The sequence below is a fragment of the Cloeon dipterum genome, chromosome 3, assembly GCF_949628265.1.
Source record: "Cloeon dipterum chromosome 3, ieCloDipt1.1, whole genome shotgun sequence".
Taxonomy (NCBI): Eukaryota; Metazoa; Arthropoda; class Insecta; order Ephemeroptera; family Baetidae; genus Cloeon; species Cloeon dipterum.
Window position 1 is genome coordinate 29547684 of NC_088788.1, and position 22350 is coordinate 29570033.

Below are 22350 nucleotides of genomic sequence, written 5' to 3' on the forward strand. Positions count from 1 at the left end.
TATCAGCAGTGCTACGGACTGCGGAGTCCCCGCCTCCTCTATTGACACCTTGAATTGGTGAAAGCCGCGAAATTTGAACTTTTGTTTACAAACGCATGTGCTTTGGACTGGCTTAGACTAGCCCAGACTAGCCTAGCCAAATCAATTCAATCCTCAAGTCCACCACTGGAGTTCAATTAAAAGAGCTCAATGAGTTTAAATGTGGAAAATAGGGCTGACAAGATTACGGAGTCAAAGGTTAAGGAAGAGGATGATAACTTTAGACTTAAGGGTACGTATTACATCCATTATACATACCTATTAATATACGTATTAAACTTTTCACCCTGCACCCTGCAATACTGTATGTATGTAGATGCCACTTCAAAATATATTTATTTTGCTATTTTTGTCATACAAATTTACAACTTAATGTATTGCATAAAAACACAAGCTTTTAAGATGTCAAGCGCAATCATACACACCGCAGGACCCCCGGGCCCCTAAACATAGGCTCCCAACCCTCTGAACTTTTCATAATGATACTCTCTACCTAATGGTCGAAACGAATTACACTCATATTTTAATTCTTTTGCTTATATGTAGCTGGAATTTTCCTTGGGAGCGTTTGCGGCATGTCGGCTTTAGTTGGATTCAGCTCTACTCTAGCAGCTGCTAAAAAGAGAGACCCGGACTTCTTTGACAAAGGTCTTACCAGTCAAACAGTTGGCAAAAGAGTTGTCCATGAAGCTGGACCAGCTCTCGCTATGAGGGCGCTTGGCTGGGGAACTTTCTACGCTGTCACAGGCTGTGGAATCCTATTTTATGGCATTTGGAAGATGCTGGGAGTCAAAGACGTAAGTACCAATAATTATTTGCCATCTTTATTTGTGTTTGGGGATTTTTACATTAAAAAGCTTTAACTGTGGGGTTGATTGTGAGTACAATTATAGGTAATAATGCCTGGTGTGTTATTCCGCTCTCTATGTTTGAATGTTTATATATGTATATTTATAGTAGATTAAGATAAATTTGATGAGTCGATTTAAATTATTTTAGCTTCACGAGTTCCGAATGAAAATGGGACACATGCTTCCACGGATACCAAAAAATGACCCACCACAGGGGAGGACTGAATTTGAGAACTTGACAGACTTACTGAAATATGTAAGTGAAGAAGGAAGCAAGAAATCATAAGTCTGTTAAGCGCTCAGCATCAGCATCTCACGGACATGAAGTGTATTCATAGAGATTTGAATAGTGCTGTGATAGTTTTTTATTTGCCATGATGATTAAGTGAACATGGAAATGTTTAGCTGAATGTTACATAAATATTTACAAAACATATAGAGATCGTTTATAAAATTTCCCGCTGGAATGAATCTCCTCGTCTAGGGAAAACTTGTTTACAAAATTGTGCAAGTCTTAGACTGTAAATGAGAAACAAAGTTAATTTTAAACCCTGTAATATCCCATTTTATATAATCTTTACCTTTTTCACTGCTGAAAAAATGTTCCCCGTGCTACTGGAGATTGCCTTTGCCTGATCTAAAACGAAATAATTTTACTTTCTGCTCCAATCCATAAAAGTAAAAGACAACATACCACTCAGCATGCCTTCTTCTTCTGGCATTTTTTCATTCAAATGCAGCAGTGACTTAACTTTCCTTATATTGCCACCAATGAATTCCGTAATTTTCCCTCCAATTGCTTGGATAGTGTTCTTGGCTCCAGTTTGCACCTCTTCAACAACTCCTTCCGCCTTGCCAATGATTTCCTTGACCAATGTTTCCTCTACCGGCTCCTCAGGTTGGTCCAACTCTTCAGGCTGAAGAGACAAAATTAATTTCCAATGGTGTTCATTAGCAGATCTGTTACCTCCTCAGGCTGCGGCATGCTTTCCATTTCTGGAGCCTCCTCGGGTTCTTGTGGGACCACTTCTTCGCTTACAGCTGCTGGCTCTTCAGGTTCTTCTAATGGCATTGCAGCCATATCTGCTGCAGCTTCTGCTGAGTCCTGTGGATCATTCGGAATCATTCCCGGCAAGGTTTCCTCCTCAGTTTGTACTGGGTCATTGATGTCATTTTCAGACAGTATCTCCTTCACCTCCTGATGATTAAAATCGGTTAAACAAATTGAATATATTTGCAATTTTAATTAAGAATACAACCTAAAAATACTGAAAAGAGCTATGTATAAATTAACTAGAAGTTCGTGACGTTAATCTCAAATTGGTAGGCAAGGAAATGATTTGAAATATTTTATGAGGAACCAGAAAGTCTAAATTAAGTTTGACATACTCTATATTTTCATCTTAAAAAATTATCATCGAGGTTACAGATAACCGGTAGTGATAATTGCAAAGAACGGCCTCTTTTCCCCCTTTCTGTGGAGCAGAAAATAAGGGCGTGTACTTTCATGTGCTCTTTAGATTTCCCTCTTGAAAGAGGTCAGAGGTTGCTCAGATTTTTATCATCACGTGTTGGACGAAAGATTGCGTGATTCTCGCACTATGGCCTCTTACCTCGGTGGTTTGCGCGGAGGGGGTAGGCGACGGGGCAGTGCTGTCGGCCAGCGGACTGTCAGAATCGCCTGGAGTTGCCGTTTCCAGCTCCAGTTCGTCGTCTTGCAGGACCATTCCTGCTTCAGATGGCAGAGGTAATTTGAATATGCTGGCTGACCTGGAAACAAAGTCATCAGTTTAGATCACAATGATACGTTTCTTCAAGAGCACGTAGTTGACGTAGTTGCATGTTAATCTTCAATTTCTCCTGACTTGAAATTTGTATCTGATATTTCTCGAGATTTTTAGTTTTTTTATATCAAACCCTAATTTTTGGTGTCATTTAGTTGATAATTATTTTTATTGATTTAACAATCACAGAAATAAAGAATGAATCTATGCCTAATCATAAATTAATGTTAAAAAATAAATTGATAATAATTTAAAGTTAGAGGTGGAACTTTTCTCTTTGCCTTTAGATCAGGAATTTAAAATTGAAATGAATCGTGCTAGGAGTCAAATGAGATAACTAAATATGTAGCAATGATTTGCGTTAAACTGTCGGCTAATACCAAGCCTTATTAGCAAATTTGGTACTGAAAATACTCACCATAATCCTTTCTCTCGCCACATTTGTCTCTTACACAATTTATTAAAAATTATAATTCTGACCAATTAAGGGAGTAGAAAATGTCCACCTCCAACAAAAGGAATTCTTAAATGGTCCATAGTTATTATTCCATAAAATTCCGCGTGAACGTTTAAAATTGTAATATTATAGTTTGAATCTGTCACAATCTTGCTATCTAACTATTAATGTAGAGCAACTTGAGTTGGAAGCAATAATGCCCTACTTTTATCTTCCTAGAACGCAACACAAAATTTTATGTCGAAAGCAAGAAAGCAACAGCCTGATTTCAAGCATTAAAGAAATGACGTTCTAGCGTCGTAGCGGCTTAAGTTATGCAACCGGTGTGACACGCGCATGAAACCGGTTGCATACATTAAAAAATGCAGGCGCGGATCAAAGTATAACCCACCTCCACATATAGTCCACATGGAAAATTGAATAATGAAGCGTGAGGTTAATTAAATCGTCCCGAAAGTATTTTTAGCTGCGATATCAACAATGGTGAGTCGACGGCACACTCCAAGTTTAGCAAACACCCGATAAATCTTCCGGTCAGTTCTGTGTTAGTGTGCGTCATCATCTGCGTATATGGCCCCTGTACGATCCAGGAGGAATAGTAAGTTGCGTGACTTAAGCAGCGAAACGAAAAATAGAACGGGAGAGCGTCTGTCATAATCTGAATTCGCCGTTACATTGTTCCTGCTTCCGCTTGCAAAGAGGAATGGCCGTAGATCGCGCTGATAGCATTTTAAGCCTGACACGTGAGAAGTGGGTATTTCCCACTATTTGCAACAAATATACAGAAAGAAACGAAAGAATATCAAATAAGATTTATTTATTATGTTAGTATGGATGGTTAATTGTTCATTTCAGGTTAAGTTAGTTGAATTTGCTTCGTTAATAATACCACACCTCAATAGAGTCCTTTAACTGATTTAATATGGGGAAACAAACGTGGATCTGCGCAGGGCGAAGGCTTGTTTGTTTGCTGATCTGCATGACTCGTACAAGGACTCTACCCCTTAATCAGTCTAATCGCTGAAAAAATTTATTTTTAACTAAATATTAGAAACCATTTTGGTTTGGCCCTCTGACGTGATAGCAAATTGTGAACATGGTTGTGAATATTTCAAGCGGAATTTATTTTCACGATAAATTACTCAGGAAAGCTGGCGGAAGGCATCTCCCGTTGAGAACCAATATAAATAAATAATAAAGAAGGCGTCACAAGCCTTGCTTTACACAAAGCTCAAATATAACAAAGATCGCTCTTTGAATTCCTCCATTCTTAGCAGCTTGTGAATAGGTTGTGGTGATCGATTTTCATGTTCAGTGTGATAATTAGCCTAAGACAGGAATGGCCGCATAGTAATAATCATTGCGTTTTTTCATTATTATTTTGAGATTTAATCTCGTCACTACTTTTACTTTTGACCAATCAAGAAGTTTATATTTTGGTGGTTGTTAGGTGATATCTGAGATCAACGTTGGAAAAAGGGATTTTCTGTAAAAAAAAGGTCACGCAGGGCTATACAATAGTGATAATATCATGTGGCTTTGACCCTAACCTTAAGCGGTGTTCTCTTATCTACAGCTTAAAATCGCGATTTTAGATTTGGATTATTGGCAATTCTCTAATAATGTAAAATATTTTGTTCGCAAATACAATATTTTCATTGTGTTTTTTTGAACCCGTAAATTGCAAACACATCTTAATCAATACAAATTTTTATTTTAAATCCAATTTTTACAGATCCATTTAACGAATAACATTTTCTCAACAACTTTTTTCAATTATTTATTTTGAAAGAAATTATATACATGAAGAATATTGAACCCTCTTTCTCAGCGTGTAATCGTTTTGACTCCGCCAACTAATTAGCGATAATTCAGTTTGTTCAGAGCATTTCTAAAAATTTCTTGTCAAATAAATCTGAATACTTTGATCTTCCGAATCACTTTCACTCGCTGGATTCTTTTAGAAATAGCAATTTCATTTTTTTCTTACCAGGCGTGAGGCGAAACGTAAACTCCCGGTCCAACAAATCCAATATGTGCAAACAAACACACGCTACGCGCTTTTCCCCAAACTGACGTGAACTGCGCGTCGATCAGCAGCAGGTGCCTATGGCCGCTAGCCCTGATGCAGACTGACTGAGGGTGGTGCGTGCTGTCCACCAAGGGGTTGGTGCACCCTCTCTTATCGACCACTGGTTCGCACGCCCCTGCTGCTCATTACGCTATACGCAAACATAAGAAAGAAAAGCAAGACGAACTGACCATTAGCTGAACGCGCATGCTTTCCCACCACAATTGCTTCTGGAAATTGCCCTTGGTCGTTCACGGTGGTGCTTTTGTTGCTTTCGGCAAATAGGAGAGGGCAAAGGTTGCAGCCAATGACCAGCGCGGTCAAGAAGTTGCGTCATTACTCAGAATCAAGAGCTGTCGCGACAGCGAGCAAAAAAGTGGTAATCTTGCACTTTCGTCACGCGAACAAGGCTTTTTGCAGGCACAGTGGGCTGCAGAGGTATCATTAAAATAGCCACTCTTAGAACACGTCTGCGGGCGGTGTAAAGCAATTGTGTTGTTAGCTCACAATTCCGAGACAAAACAGTTAGTCAACTTTTTATAGTAAAACAATATTTCAGTCGCACTATGTCGGCGAACAACACAACATGCATACCCAAATGATTTTTTGTCTAAATTTTGCCGCGTCTCTCGACTTGAGGTGCTCAATAATTGTCATTTTTCAAAGTTCACATCATTGAGCTGATCAATATAGTTATTTTTCAAATTCGATTCATTGTTTTGAATCCTTGTTTCTTCCTTAATTTAACTTGGAAACTCGAATCTTGAAAATTGGGCAAGTTTTATTTATAGCAATGCGCATGTAATTCAATTTCAGGGTTAATTTAACCCGCACTGCGCTGTTTTGGCAAAAGGCTGCAAAACTACTTAACTTTCAGAATAGTTGCATTGTAAAATTTAGAGCATTTATTGCATTGCAACACATACTAAAGCTGACATTGACGACAGATTGTGCTCAATTCAGAGTTTTCATGATTAATAGAATATTAGTGTAGCAATTATATAGCGATAAGATCAGAGTTATCCCGGAATCAAGGTTATGAGTTACCCCGGTGACCTCTTTCAGCACATTTTGAGTGGTGTTATAGGCAGCATGGTAATGCCACCCCCGTATGGTTGGTGCAGTAGAGAGGCATTGCATGTGTGAACAATAGAAACGCACCCCGTGACGAGAGCTCGTGATTCGCCCTCGTGCGTTGCGTTATCAATTTGCGTGCACGCGTCGAATAAAAAAAAGAAGCGCGTAGATTCTGACACAACCTTACACGACTAATGCGAAACATTCAAAAATTCAGTGTTGGTTGCCTCTGCGTGAATTTTTTCCTTATAATTTTAATAATTTATATTGCTCTTCGTTGTAAACGTGGGAAAAGAGACAGAAATGTTGTTATCCTGATGGGCAATGAAAGAAATTTACTTTATTTATTACATTCTGTATGAAAGAGTCTTTTTGAAGCACTTAATATCCAATAAATTATTCATATATTATGATCATATTTGGTGGAATTTATTTACATGACGTATATGTTATTTTGTCATCGGTGACATTGCTACGTAACAAAAACATTTGTATACTAATTTGCGTCATTGTAAAAAAAAAACACACCTATTTCGAGCACCATCATATATTGAGTTATTTTCAGTTTTCACTACAATCGAGAGAAAAAGCCAGTTCACTGGCACTTAACGAACTCGACATATCACGCAAACTAAATCTGTAGCGCTGCAATTTGTATGCACACCATCATTATTACAGCCGTCCGCGAAAGAGGAGCTCGCTGCCGCTGCTAAATTATCCACACAGGAGAATCGATATTTGCGTTGGTAATTCAACACAGCAGCGGCCAGACGGTCAGTTCATCGACCTCTTTTGGACAAACATCAACCTGCATTGCATAAATTATAACGCATAAGGACCTATTAGCATGAAAAAGAGAGTACGTCATGCAAGTGTTCTTGAAAATTTTATTTGCTTTCCGCGGATCGGAGGAACAAGAAATATATAATCGATGCTAACTAATATTTATGTCTAAAGAAGATCGTGTAGACATTTTGTATTTAAAAAATGGTTAAAACAACTCAAATGGGAAGATAGGTTGAAACAAAAGATGATCTCCCCCAGCACGCTTTCGCATGACATTGACGAAGGGGTTTGGAGGCTGGGGGAAAAAATCCGCCGTGGCCCTTACCTTGGCGGCGAAAACGACTTTGGCTTAGCGAACAATGATGCTATTTTTAATTTGGTTCGACAACAAAATTGAACCCAGCTCTAACGTTCGAAACACAACGGAAGAGTTAAATGCCTATTCTTCGTTGCGATGATAATTCGTTTTGAGCGATAGGTGTTATGTGTGTATATTAAAATAGCGGAAAATGAACAAACACCCTCCGAACGAATGAGTCACTCGAATTCTGGCATGCCGTCGCTGGAGGAACTCTCATTTGGCAAGCAGTCAGAAATATTTGACGCCAGATTTATGAAGCAGACGGCTGCATTTTGCGCTCAAAATTCGACTGCCGTCGTGCATGACATTTTGCTAATTACTCATGACTGGCTATTTTGGTGAAACACAATTTCTACGGCCATCGTGTTGACAAAACTGAACATTGTGCTATGCGGGCCTTTCTCATTTTTCAGCTAGTTGGGATGTAAACGTTATATTTAGTATGTTACTCTCAAATGTTTATAATCGATTTAGTTTAAATTCTGGACTACTTAATTATATAGTTTAGTGAGTGTACCATGCAATTAGATGTCATTATTATAGTACATGGGTTACAAGGGCCGCCTCTAGCCCTGATTCTGTAGGAATCGGACTGACCCGATATCAATTTAGAATAAAGATCGCTCAAACCGTTAATTAAAATTCTTGCAGAGCTGCACAAATTGCAGTCAGAAAGTGACTAACGATGTGTTGAATATATCTCGCGTCGCACACCAATTTGCATCTCGCAACTCTTGAGCAAAGCATCATTCTTGCGGGCAAGCTTGGAATTCGTGATGGATCTGCAGCTGGAATGGTGCCAAAATAGGCACGCTTCCCGTTCAAACTGCGCTGAAATTTTCTTACTTTAGCCTCTAGTCACTGCATTCCACAACGGCTGAAATCATCTTATTTATCACTATTTTCCTGCTGATCGGCGCCCAGTTGGCCACTCTGGAATTTGGGTCAACGACCAATTAACGCAATCGCAAGCAATGCTTTTAGGAAAATGGTTATGTTAAGCACTCAAATAAGTGGAATACTTAAGACTAAAACGCTGGACTGTTTCGTGTTAGCAAAGTAGGCTCACCAGATTTTTTTTTAGGTGCAGTTCATAAATTTTGCTGCCAATAGGAAAATTTGACCATGATTTCTTTGCAAAATAGGTAAAAAACTTGGTCGAGCTTCACATTTATCTTTTAATTTAAGAACACGTATATTCTATTTTGAAAAATTATATGATATTATGGATTTTTATGAACATATCATTTCAGGAAAACAAGAATTTGATTTTTTTCATGCAAGCAATCCTAGATAATTTATAAATTGGTTAACTTTTTAGCAAGTCAAACCTTAATAAATAATTTGCGTGGTAAAATTGTCGATTTTCTCATTCAAGCAGACTAAATAAATTACAAAGTTATAAATAATTGATTGTGCTAGAGGAAGTACTCGCATTGGAAGTATAGAAATCTCCGCATAAGATGGTTCCTTCTCAAAACAGAAAAACACTGTCTGTCGATTTTGAATTATTTCTCGTGACAAACAGGATGGCTGAAACAAAACAAATACCACTCACTTGTTCATTAGCCGATTTAAAAATAAATGCGCTTGCCGAAAGTTGAAAGCAAGAATTAAGACAAAAAGATTGTGTACCACAAAGAAGTACATCAATCGCGTTCGTCCCGGTGCGGAACAAAATCTTTAGGGTGGTAGCTGGCCACGTGGAACAACAGAGGGCGGAACGATCCAATCTACTTTGGTTTTAAATCGAAATACTGTATAAAAACAAACCAGTGAAAACGCGAGCGGAATTCGATTGTCTGACGTCAATGGGTTGCGTTTTAAGTGACTGGCTCGCTGTTTCGCTCGTCTCCCTTCGATTTAATGGCATTGCCCGCCGCCACAGATTGCTCCTTTTGTCACCAAACCCTCCTGACTGCGGCGCGTGTTTATTTGCACAGTCACTATTTTTCGCAAGGGGACGACGCACCAGCTGGCCAAATAGTGCCTCGCTATACGCTTCAAATTCGAAAGTGACATTCAATGGTACGAAGGGACTTGAATGTTTAACAAAAAATAATTTGTTTCCAATTGCGATCGATCTATAAGTAAAAATTCACTTAAACAGGTGAATGTGTATCATGTTCATTGTGGTCTGAATTAAATTGCTATTTTTCGTTTCTAAAATATTAATAAATTTCGTGTCACGACTATGAAAAATTGTTGTATTTTCTGGAAAAAGAATTTTACGGAAAGAAACAATTTTGAATGTTATCATATTAAACATTAGCGATTTATTCGACGTAGAAAATAAATACAGAATTCTTGTAATAAGAGCACACACATGCAGAAACACTTTAGAGTAAAGACATTGATAAAATGTAAAATATACAATGTAGCATGGAATGGAAAAAAGAGAAATCTTATTGCGCACAAAGAGAACGTTGACAGGCGATGTACGCAAAATAGCAACGCAAATGAGTAAAAAGAGATCAAACAAAAAATACTTATTGACAAAAAGCGGCCGACCTGACTCAAAGATCAAGTTTGGTCAGTTGTGTCTGTAATTTTCATGCTGAAGGAGGCTTGTGCATTGATCAAAATCGTGGTCTTCGTATTACAATAGGAATTTATCAAAAAATTAACCTTTTGAAAGTCTTCTTGGCATTCATAATTTTTAACATTGCTCCGTTGCCGGATCCGTGAAAAGCTAATATTCAGGTCGGCTCATATGGATATCAAGTAGCTTACAGACGAATTGTGCCCTCACACCAATCCCACGGCCTTCGCAACTAGCAGTTCCTGGCGAGTGACACGTTGCGATAGTTCCTCTGGAACCACACCATTTTTTGGTAGTCGACCTCGTAAACGTCTGGGATCTGCGTGCCTGCCGCCTCATTAAACACCATGGACACGGATTCACGGCCAAATAGCCGCAACTCGAGGTCGATAAGTTGGCGGAAGAAGCCAGAGTTGGGACGGACAGCTGGTCGAACATTTCGTAAGTGGGCGAACGCTTTTCGCAGTGGCATGTGCTGGTACTTCATCAGGTAGGCCAGGCACAGCGATGCACTTCGGCTCACTCCGGCCGTGCAGTGGACAAGCACGCAGCCACCTTTTTCCCTCGCTTCTTCAACCTGCAACGATAAAAATATTGGGATTCAGTTTGGTCTCAATTATCTAAAACAAAATTGCAACATCTTGTTATAATCAATGAAATTATAGAAGGCGTTAAAAATCTTAAACACACGTCTGTAGCCCTGACAATTTTTGTTAAGGTGAAAATGCAACCCACCTTGTCGGCAATGCTGTCAAAATAGGCACTGAGGTCAACCCCAGGAGAATCAACTACTCCGACCCTGAGCACCTCAATTCCATCCAAAGGCAGAAGGGGCAATTCCACAGTTGCATTCACAATGCAGGTGATCCTTAGAGCGTTTAAGCTCTGCAGTCTGACAGCGTTGGCGCCGCAAAGGTACAGCCAGGGCGTCACTTGGGCGATGGCCGAGTTAGGTACCACGGATGGCTTGTTTAGGTTTCCGCTAATGGACAGATCAGGATTGCTCTTTGAGTTCAAGTCTACCAATGTTGAGGGAGCTGGTTTTTATAGAATCGGCTACGCAAAACGAGTTCCGTTATTGTTGAACCGTCGTAAACACTACGTCGTTTTGTAACTATTTCGGCTCACGACGAGTCTTGCTCGTGCGCTAATCACTCGTTTTCGCTATGTTTATTTTTCTTCTTGCATACCCCTCACCGCCAAGACCGAAAAGCTCTGCTAATCTCAAACCCAAGCACCAAGTTCAAGAGGAATATCTGCATTGCATCAAGCAGAGAGGTGTTTACAAACCGATTCATAGGGAAGGAACAGTTAGGAATCTTTACCAAAAAGAGAAGTTCATCTAAAAAAAAACAATCGCTCACTTTTCTTTGTCGTCATCTTGGACCTCGACAGCATCGAGAGGATCCCTGATGTTGTTGTCAATCCTGTTTCCCAGGATAATCTTCATGTTGAACCAATGTGCCGCGCAGAAAGCAAATTCAGCCGCAGAAAGGGAGCACGTCTACACCGAGAGCGATTCGTGTTGTGACTGAAGCTGCGAGGGACAATCGGCTGGACCAAGAGGATGCGGTGGCTCAGCCGAGGCGGCGCGCATGCGGCGACATCGAGTCGTTGGCGCCCAAGGCTTGCAACTGGGCCAAGAATTCGGCGGGGTACTCCAGCCGCGGGACACCTGTTCCGCACACACGATTTACTCGTCATTATTCTTAATTATCTCCGACACACACTCTAGCCGTTCATTCCACCCTGGAATTTTGTTTTCGCTGCAAATGTGCCTGAAAATCAAGCGTGTTTTACGTGCAGACCACGCATTTGGTGGCTGTTAATTAATTTAATGTGTGATGGGAAAGTCCTTGGGTTGTTTTCAAAACAAGCCACACAACAGTTATTAAAATTTAAAATGTGAGATTTCAGTGGAATAAGGCTGTTTTTACTTTCATTTATGCTATAATTATAGTTTCTATTTAATACACAAGCATTTTTATAGCTTAAAAATGATTAATTTAATCATTAACTTTACGTGATCTTTTCTTGCAAAACTTTTGCATGAACTTTTGAACGATTTAAATGACTTTTCAGGGAGTGAGGGATGAAATCGAACTCGGATGCTTGATTTAATAACTTATATTATTCCAGTAGGACACTAGGATGATCTTTAATAAAATTAAATTCGCAATTCTAAACAACAATCTCTATTTGAACTTTAAAGATTAAGATTCTCAGCAATCCACGCAATAATTGACAAATTAATGTGGTTTGAATTATTATCTGATTTTAAAAGACTTAAATTAGAGCAAGAATTTACCCGCTTGATACGGGTACGTTGCAATTAAACTCTCGATACTTTTGTGCTCGGCTCCGTATCCGCTACAACTACAAAATAATTACCTCTGTAACAAGAACACTCAGTGGGCAGGACAATATTGACGATGCTCTCAATCAGGGTGGTGACCAAAATTAAATAAGTCAAATACGCGAAGAACAGCACCAGTGAGCCTCCATTGTCGAAATTCTCGTCCTGCTGGGGCGCGATGTTCAATAAGTGACACGTGTAGAGGCACACGCAGTTGATCAGCACCAATTTGAATATGCACGCCGCAAAGAAGACCAATTTCGACTTGTAATAATTGCACGAGCAGGGCATTTTTACATTCTCCTGAAATGTATTCGATGCGTTCGTACCATCACGTGAGAATGTCGACGCAGCTCTGCTCCCGACTCTTTGCGGTTCCGTGTGTACTACTTGCCAGGGCCAGGGAGACTCTCTTGTAAACACCCACGGTTGGATCTGGTATTCGTGACATAAAGAGAGGACACGCACGCAGGGAAAAGCCGTAAAAGTTGTTAAATGCTATTGGTTATACGCTGGAATTGGCCACCAACATGCGATATTAAAAATGAATTATAGTGGCTTGCTCGACGCATCCAAAAGTTAGTTTTATGGGATGGGGGCGAAAGTCTGCCAGGTAAATTAATTGTTTCATTGAAAAAACGCGAAGGTTGTGCTGCACTGTTTTTATTTGATGGAAAAATTAATGTTAACAATTTAAAATCTTTATATATAGTAAATACCTGTCTTAAATAATTAATTTGTTTATGCATCTCAGTCGGCGAAATGGCAAGCGATTCCCACACTCTGAAAGTACTATAAAAACTTAATTTTCTTTGATGTCAATAAACTAAGAAAAATTCTTTAGCTATTTTATAATTTAATTTTAACTTCGTCATGCTGATTTATCGGCAATTTATTCACCCGCCTCATATTTTTTACTTTTTTAATTTTATTAACTTCCACAAATCAAAAGCCTCCCAGACGATACTAAAACCAGCACACGCGCGTGCGTCCGTTATATTAATCCGCAAAAAGCCACATGATATACAGCCACTTTTTCTTCTCACCATGTAACTCAATGGAGCTCTCAAAGCGTCCCCTACGTCGTTTTTGCTGAGAGTGAGAGAAGCGGATAAATAACAAGGATTCGCAATTTACGATGGTAATTTAAATAGTAAATTAAGTCGCGACATCCCACGGCGCCGCTTGTGTGAAACTCGAAAGGAGCTCGTTTAATCCAGAGCACATAAAAAATACTACAGCAAACTACGCTGGTGCTCATTCGGTCCTTGAGTGCGAGCAAAGAGTCAACGACCACAGAAATGTGTTTGTAATTAAAGCTTGCGACGTGATAGCAAATTAATTTTTGCCGCTTGCACGCAAATTGAAACAAGGAGAAATTTGCTTTGTCTCGTGCGCGCTAGATATCGGCTTCGCGGTTCTCTCAGTTCGAAAGGAATTTGTCAACTCAAGTGAGGAACGTCGACGAGAAAAGAAATTCCTGCTCTCTCTCTCTCTATTTTTGCGCAGTGTTTAAAGCGGCGACTAATTTTATAAATAAGAGCAGCCACAATGTGTTTTTGCTGCTGTTGGGTGCGGGGAAATGCGCGAGAAGTGCCGGCCAAATGGCTGCGAAGGCCTCTCTGTCACTCGCTGGTGTTTATCTCTTCCAGACGCACTAATTTTTCTCCCCCAAAGTGCCCCGCCACTGCAGCAGCACGCTCCTTCAAGGCGGATCTCATTTCTTGCATAATGTGCTAGCGACGGATGGTTAGTGTCAGCGGCCAGACACAAATCATCTCGAGAGATGCCACTGCGAAATCCTGGCGTCATGTGTGTACTTTGAGATTCTTTCAAGTCAAAATAAACGGTTTTGCCTAAACAATCTAAAATGCTGAATTCAGTTTTTGTTGTATACTTGTTAATTTTATTCTGTTAGAAAATTTCAAAGAAAATTGGGTAATTACAATTGCATAAAAAGAATAAACCATATCAATTAATAAAAAAATTCCTATCCATTTAACAATTTTGCTTCAATATAAAATCATCACAATAAAACATTTTTCATTAAAGTGCAGACTAGCATGAAAAGTACTTGTTTTCATTAGCAAAAAGCATAAATTTGCTACTTTTGATAAAGATTTCCTCATTTATATCTGCGACTGTGATTGTTTTTCCTTAGCACATTTATCTCATTTGTTTCAATTCATTTTCAATCAAACTTCACCTGTCATCTTCATATATTCATATCTCTCCGACAAACAACAATATTGGAAGACGCATACAATATCTTTAACATTTGTTGCAATACAAAGTAGAGCTGACACATTCGCTTGCCCTTTTTATATATCATCTCGACTGCTCGCTCCAAGAATTCCACCCACTCTCGCTGCACTTCACTCTTCTCCAGGTACTTCCTCACAGCCTCCCTGATTTCTTCCCCGAATTCGAATGGCAGGGACCAAGGCAGATTTCTCTGCGTCGGCCAATTCCTCTCGCAGGCTTCACAATTGCATTTAAACCGAAATTGAGAGTACAGAATTTTGTTTCTCGTTTCGAAAGATTCTGCAATGAAGTGCGGGCCGTAGGAGTCAACAATCTGATCGCCCTTTTTTATCAGCGATATTGAACGCATGATGGAGTGCCGACCGATATTTTGCTTCGCAACGTTTTGATCGCAGGAATGGTTAACGAGGGAAAAAGCTGAGAACATACCTAGTGCGATACCGTGGTCCGACAGTTTTTCTCCATTGCAATTGCACCTGCACAGAAAAGTTAAAGAATTAAGAAATTATGTTCTTATTAATTTGGAATAATTAATTTTTTAAACAACTTTGTTTCGGAAAGTAATTGACTATTTTTTTACCGATTTGTGGCGCATCAATTATGATTCATTTACTTTAGTTGCAAATTTTTCTGATGGTTATTTGTCTAACATAAATAAAAATCAGCTTTCAAAAGAAATAAATTGCTCTATTGGAGTCTACAAGAAATAAATGGTCAATCGTTTTTATTTGACAGGAAAAAAGCTATTGATCAGAGGGTATTTCAAAGTCTATTGATAATACCTTTCAGCAATTTCGTGCGAATTCTGTGGAATGCTCTGCAAATTCCGCAGTACAAAAGCCGCGAGCTGAATCGATTGGGGGTGCCTGTCCAAGCCGTAAACGCGTAAGATGACTAGAGCCGTGACGAGCTGCCTCAGCGTTTCCTCAAAAGTCCAGCCTTGCGGGTTGCAGTGTATGTGCATAAACGCGTGCAGGCTGTCAGACTCAAATCGTCCTGTGGAACTAAAGCCGGCACAACGTGAATTGCGTTTGCCGCCAGCTTGGCAGCGCAGTATTTCGTCTGGCTTGGAGAGGCTAAGCACCCTGACAGCGAGCACATCCACCGGAGACAATCCAGCTGTCCGAAGCTGGCCAGCGATTTGGCACTCGACCGCGTGGTGTTCAGACCAGGCCGCCGCGCGGCACGACTCGCTGCAGTACATAGCCTGGTGGCAGTGAATTAATTATGTTACCGATTAGCGGTGTGAATGAGTGGGGCAGTGATTGACACGCGAAACGACGGAACGCTCTCTGCTAACATTTACCTGTGCGCAATTTTGGCAGGGAATCAGAAAATGAGCTTTCGCTAGGCATTGCGAACAGTGAGTGTACTTGCAGGACGAATGAAGAACGTTGGCGAACGGCAGCTCGACGCCAATTACGCACCCTGCCAAAAATTGATTCATCATTTTCGGCCACTGTAGATGATTAATGTATTTTGCATGTCATGTTTAAATATTGCTGTTAACAAGAAAATTGATTTTGTGGCTTCATTTATCATTTGTTCTCTAAATTGACTTGATTTTTTTTTTTGCAAAATTAGGCATTCAAAATTTTTTCTTAACAATAATATTGCTTAAAAAATAAAAATTTGGCATTTGTATAGTTTATTTAGACTGTGTCATACATTGTAAATCATTTTAAAAATACAAGATAGTGAGCCTGAAATAAAACTACAAGAAAAACAAAAGAAAAAACTACAACTTATACGTTTTTGCTCAAAGCAATTAATAAAAAACTTAATTTTTCGCGTAATTTAAAAAAATAAATATTTCTATAAAATCAAATCTTCTTTTCTACCTGTGGCTTTTAGTATTACTTAAAAAGCAAACAAGCCCATGTAATTATATTTTCTATTAATAATTTTTATTTTTCTTAATTAATGAGTGGTTACAAACAACTGATATATACAATTTTCAATGAAAGTAGAATTGTCGTTAATCACTCGGTGTTCCTTAAGTCAATTAAAATGAGAGGAATCAGGTTTTTAATTCGTTTACCTGGTGAAATAGGTTGCAACGCAATGAGGTGCCTTCCAAATTCCTCGTTGTATTGAAGCTCTACTGCAGCACTAAATGCACCGATTTCTCTGTTCTTACCCATTAATAACTTTGGCATCTCGGACGTCCACTTTAAACAATTTTTCCGTTCTTTTTCCTCTGTGTAGTCCCAAGTGTCACCAGTTTTTAAATTAATCTCGCTGTTCAGTCCTGACGTTGCAAGAACATGCTGTCTTTGAGATTCGATTTTCTTGATTATTTCCTTTTCCTTTGCAAAAGCAAGTGCTTGGTTCAGTGTCTTCAAGGTGAGGTGATATTTATGTTCTTTCAGGCTCTCTTCACTTTTCTTCAACAGCCTTGCAGATCTAATATTGGATTTGTTAGAAGCTATTTGTCTCATTTGCTTCTCACTCTTATTTAATTCTGTCTCAATGAAAGGTCGCGAAAACTTAACTTTTTCATCGTCGCTTCCTTCTCTGAAGACGCATTTCATTTTCGCGATTATCGATTCGTCGGCGCCGGCTATTACACGACGAGCACAATCTGACGGAGTCATTTCCCACGGTATTGTTGCTTGTCAGCGATTCAGACATTCTTCTCTAGCTCCAGAGTGCAGTCCTTGATCTAGTAAATGAATACCACTCTTCTCCACTTCGTGAATTCCGTACTGCTGATACAATTACGAATTTTATCACTTATTTCACACACTTACATGTTTTGACATGTCTAGACCTGCATCCTACAGCTGTGGTCAGGGATGCCAACACGCTGGAGAAATATTTTTGCACGCCTCTAAATCTATAGCAACAGATGTCCACGTTTTTGATATAGAAAACTGAGGACATATCAAATTAACTTTCAGAATACTTTTAACATATATATTTCAATACATACCAATAATAATTGTATACATAGTATACGAGAAAATTAAGGTGCGCGCATGATCAATAATTTTTGTTGTATTTACAAGTATTAATTCTTGAACAACAAAAAAATAATTTTATTAGATGGAACTGTCAGAATTTCGAAGCAAAACAACAACAACTTTGAATATCTTCAAAGATTCAAGCACATCGTATTACTGACATGAGAGTAAACTAGATAGAAGCGCGAGGCGCATTAAGTCCGCCAGGAGGTTTTCGGCACCGGCGCCGCGCAGTTGCAAAAGAACTCGATTGCGAAAAGAAATCACTCAGCCAATTCAGTGTGTGTGTGTGTGTGTGTGTGTGTGTGTGTGTGTGTGTGTGTGTGTGTGTGTGTGTGTGTGTGTGTGTACCACTTAAATTTCTATTTTTCAACAGCGCCACGCATAAATCCAATCTGGCGCACACTGACTCATGGACTCACGCTGATTTTGGCAGCGCGGTGTTCGGGATTCGCGCCTCACTCGTTAGGCAACCAGCTATTTTTCTTAAAATTGCGCCACCAGCAGGCTTGTTTCGCGAGCAAAAAATCCACTTTGCACTCTAGCTCTTAACTGCGAGGAGATAGAGGTAGGTCTCTAATTTACTTCATTACACTCGCAACTCACTCAGAGCGGCCAGTGTGGCGCAACGAGAGGCGCGTCTTTGCACTCTATTATTACGAGCAGAAACGTTTTTCAACTGCTTTTGAGTTATGAGAGGGCTTTTGCTGCTGCAGAAAACGAGATTCTTTACTTAGCTGCCTGTTGTAAATCCTGCGAAGGATGAAAGCCGCTTTGTTAATGAATAGTTCATTTTCGCGCAACCCAACAACACCTTGTTGAAATGTTCACACCTTTAGACTAAAATTCGTTTCATAAATTTGCTTTTTTCGTTTATGTATATTATGCAATTAACTTAAGTAGAGCACCTAAATATTTTTAATGAAGAATCAAATTAATTAAACCATTTTCTCGGACGTGGGGGAATGTTAAAGACTCGAATCTGGTAGTCTACTACAATTGCAATTCATAATACAATTAAAAATAAATAAAAGTGAACAGAAGAGATAAACTTGTTGATCCATATTTATAAAGAGACGAAAATTGCTCAAAACGCGGATTTTCCTCTTATTGTACATTCCACTCTTTGGCAAGACATGCAGAGAGGAAATGACTACAAAACTCGTTTGTGTGAGAGTAAGATAAGAATGGACCTAGCTGCACGAGACAAACGGTAAACAGCACCCTTGCTATTTTCGAAGGTTTCAAAATGGCAATATCGGTTGAAAGGAGACGACTCTATTCTTAGCAAAGTCAGACCCGACTGGCTGACTGAGTGGCTGACTAACGTTTTACGATTTGAGCCGCTCAAATTATATTGTTGCCGTCCCATTGTGGAGGAAACGCCGGGCAGCGAGGTGCTAATTGCACACTGTTATTCTCAATTTGCATAGCCAGCAATGCGGAGCACGTGACCCGACCGAGAAACTCCTGCGCAACCCGACCGCCCTCTCGCCGACCGAGAGATTTGCCAAATTTTTATTATTGCCACGCAAAAACACCTCCACGGACAAAAATACATTTCGGCAAAGGCACCTCTTCGGCCCAAGTCATTTGAATTGTGAATCACTCCAGCGTTATTCGTACAAACAAAATTAGATTCGAGACACGCCGCTTTTTAACAGGCTGTCACACAAGCACTTGCGAAAATTAAAGCTGTTAGAATGGGTGATAAATACTAGCACACATTAAAGAACTGCGCACTTTTGCTTTTTGCTGTAACGCATCTGTACTCTCGTCCTCGCATAAAGGTCGAAAGAATTTTGCAACCAAGGATTTTAAACAAATTCCTTAAATCATTCTAATTTCATTTGGTTGAGAAAAACTGCTACATATTGAAATATTTTAAGAGGTCAACAGACAAATATTCCCCTTCCCCAGAAATAGATAATTAAAACAATTAATGTTAGATGAGAACATAAAAATTGTAAAAATTTGAAATATACGAGCAGTTGAACTGAAAAATTATGAAATCTTTGAGGGCGTCTGCTTTCATTGACATCTTACAAAAAATATTACAGAAAAATAATGCAATGTTACCTGGGGGAGTTTTAATTCAAATAATTAACTTGCCACCAAGCCGATGTAAGGGAAACATATGTTATGAAAAGAATTTTTTACTAGACAATTCAGACTATATGTTTCAATAAGAATAGTCAAATTTCAAATAGTGACACTACTTTTACTAGGCTGACGCTTATCGCTAGTTTAATTTCTCTGCGCTTCCTCTTACAACCGTTTATCTTTGTGAGCTGTGTCGAACGTAGGGGAGACGTGCAGGTCTGCACCAAGAAACAAAACGTAGCAGAAGCACGTGAAACGCTAATTAAGGTATCGAAAAGAGCGTCAGAAAAGACGAAGCATTCCTTTTAATCGTCAACAGAATGCCTACGTGACGGCGAAGGCCACTCCGCAAAATTGTGTTTTGTGCCAAGCTCGAAAATGATATCTGTCTGACGCAGCAATCACACCGCCGCGTGTTCGAAAACTACCACGCAGAGTCAGGCAACTCCTGCTGCCCCAATTCCAATTAGACAGAGATCGACGAGATAGTCTGTTTTCGGTTCATCGAATTCGCGAGTTCGTTCTTTCTCGGGTCAAGGGTCTTGATTTACGGAAAGCTTATTTTAAATCCCAATGCTGAAATAATTCTCACAATGATATTTGGGTCAAATTGTCACGAGTAGACAGAAAGATCGGATTTGAGGGTGTAAATAAATTTCCGGCCGAGGATTAGAAGCTATTCACACCTTAGGGGAAAAAACCCCAGCACATGACCCACTTTTTCGCTCGCAATCTAATCGGCGAGACATCACTGAATTCCAGAACGGGGCCCAACAGTTGTTTTTGTGATGTTTTCCTGAGGCCAGCATCTCAAAACAGATTTGTTGATGGTGTTGGCCAATGAAGCTGAAAGCGAAAAGAGCAAAGCGGCGTCTAAAATGTAAAACTCTGTCTCAGCGGTGCTGTGTTATTTTTGCTGCTGAGTTTTCTTCAATGAAATTTCTTTTGCGCTTAAAATTCCTTTCTTCTCCTGGACAAATTTTTACCTTTTTCTTCAATATTTTAGCCACTATTTGAACTAAATAAATATGGCTTTCAAATCAGTCTCATATAATTAAGTTTTTCAAATTTTCAAACTATTATTTTTGCGACGAGTTCTATTTTTACTTCGGACAAGCAGGATGTTTTGCCAGAGCATATTAATTTAGATTAGGGTAGGCCTGTTTGTCGCAGAGCCACCCATCAATTTAACGTATATTTTATAATGATCATCGAACCATTGATTTTGGTTTATGCATTTATTTATTAAAGTATGCAAGTCGCTATAAGGTTCATACGAAAATGTTACTTGTATATCGTAGTAAATCATATAATTTATCTTAAAATATTTTTCCTCATCACAGAATGTGTGCTGCTGTATTTAATCTGTATTGAAGAGGAGCAAAAATGTTTTACGTATTCGACTATTAAAAGGGAATGGTTTCAATCAAGCGTTGCTAATATTGAGGCAAATCAAAAATAAACTTTATTTTTGGATTATAAGATTAGTGACTCACTGAATTGATAAAAAAACGATCAAAATTATAGTGTGACAAAGACGTGCATGATATTTTATTGCCAGTAGTTCTCTCGGGGTTGATGGATTTGAGGTGTAAGTGTAGATGAGTCAAACTTGAAGCGGCGATCTTGGTCGGCCAAGCATTTTGGTTTCCAGCCAAGATAGTTGGCACAAAATTAAAATTCTAAATTCCTTTGGGACGTGTGGTAATCAAAACATGGCGTGACACGTCGTGTGCTCTTTTGTGAGAGATTATTTTTACATGCAACATAAAAATTGTACGAATGAAGCATGTCCCATATTTTAATTGTCACTTTGCGTCCGGTAGTGCTTTTGAAATTTATAGCGGACGTTTAAATTAAACCGAAATTTGCGCATCTGCGATTCACATTAATTTTCCGTTCAATCTAGCGCTGCGCCCAGTTCAATCGATTTCCCTGTCGTCGAGAACAAAGGCCGTATGCAAAGGAGATAGGAGACAAAGGAAACATGGTTGCGGGCTTGCGAGACATTTTTGCACGTGACCTCTTTTGTGTAGCCAGAGTTAATTACCGACGCCGGGCAATGAACTCATATTAGAACTTTGTAAAAGTGAACCAACGAATAACCTAAAATACTCATCTGTCTAAAACAATATTAATTTTTGTCTGGATTTTTGCTAATTTGAAGTAAAATAAAATAAAAATTTTATGTGACTACTACTAAAGCCAGAATCCCACTCTTCAAATTCTCAGACACATACATATTTTCATATCATTATGTAGTAAACAAATTAATATGAAAGTGCTCAAGACCAGCCCGCATTGTTAAGGCACTCTCAGGAGTGTCAAAGCAATGTGAGGTATTTGAGCAGTTCGGAGATCTAAAACTGGCTACCCAATGTCAGAGATGGCAAAAAGTGGTTAGTTTAGTGACTCGAATTGCTCAAATTGCTCGACGGGCTGGGAGGCGCACCGGCGCCGACTCGCTACTTGCTGGTTTGCACCTTTCCAGCATGCGTGATTTGGCTTCACGGGACAAATGTCTAGCGTTTCAATGCAGTCCTCGGTGCAGAGGCAAGTGGCCCTTCAGTGGGCTGGGTCCCTGTGCGGCCTGGTGCGCCCATGTTATCCGTTCGCGGTGTTATTGGGACCCGGGTTTCAGCATTCGTGCTAGTGCAGTGCGCGCCCTTCCCGGTCCTCGGACGGACAAGGA

General features: G+C 39.5%; 4 protein-coding genes across 5 annotated transcripts; 1 reads left to right on the forward strand and 3 right to left on the reverse strand.

The window, feature by feature from the left end:
• The first annotated feature begins 82 nt into the window (after positions 1 to 82).
• Positions 83 to 1326, forward strand: LOC135938814 (transmembrane protein 242). The gene is made up of 3 exons (XM_065482751.1): positions 83 to 271; positions 586 to 836; positions 1039 to 1326. Exons 1-3 carry the CDS (start codon positions 190 to 192, stop codon positions 1174 to 1176), a joined length of 471 nt encoding a protein of 156 aa, XP_065338823.1. The 5' UTR covers positions 83 to 189; the 3' UTR covers positions 1177 to 1326.
• Positions 1238 to 5378, reverse strand: LOC135938812 (uncharacterized). The gene is made up of 6 exons (XM_065482750.1): positions 5122 to 5378; positions 2504 to 2660; positions 1858 to 2088; positions 1585 to 1807; positions 1472 to 1527; positions 1238 to 1409 (listed from the first exon to the last, which is right to left on the reverse strand). Exons 2-6 carry the CDS (start codon positions 2615 to 2617, stop codon positions 1386 to 1388), a joined length of 648 nt encoding a protein of 215 aa, XP_065338822.1. The 5' UTR covers positions 2618 to 2660; positions 5122 to 5378; the 3' UTR covers positions 1238 to 1385.
• A 4299-nt stretch (positions 5379 to 9677) lies between these two features.
• Positions 9678 to 11469, reverse strand: LOC135940712 (dual specificity protein phosphatase 14-like). The gene is made up of 3 exons (XM_065485713.1): positions 11333 to 11469; positions 10704 to 10950; positions 9678 to 10545 (listed from the first exon to the last, which is right to left on the reverse strand). The coding sequence occupies exons 1-3, from the start codon at positions 11416 to 11418 to the stop codon at positions 10201 to 10203; spliced, it is 678 nt and encodes a 225-aa protein (XP_065341785.1). The 5' UTR covers positions 11419 to 11469; the 3' UTR covers positions 9678 to 10200.
• A 71-nt stretch (positions 11470 to 11540) lies between these two features.
• On the reverse strand, positions 11541 to 17841 carry LOC135940711 (uncharacterized). 2 transcript variants are annotated; one of them, XM_065485712.1, is made up of 5 exons: positions 16631 to 17841; positions 15896 to 16017; positions 15372 to 15796; positions 15019 to 15065; positions 11541 to 11643 (listed from the first exon to the last, which is right to left on the reverse strand). In XM_065485712.1, the coding sequence occupies exons 1-5, from the start codon at positions 17184 to 17186 to the stop codon at positions 11546 to 11548; spliced, it is 1248 nt and encodes a 415-aa protein (XP_065341784.1). In that variant the 5' UTR covers positions 17187 to 17841; the 3' UTR covers positions 11541 to 11545. The 2 variants fall into 2 exon arrangements, 1 of the variants encoding a protein (XP_065341784.1); XR_010574912.1 differs by having other exon boundaries at positions 11551 to 11643; positions 12360 to 15065; positions 16631 to 17838.
• Positions 17842 to 22350: the final 4509 nt, after the last annotated feature.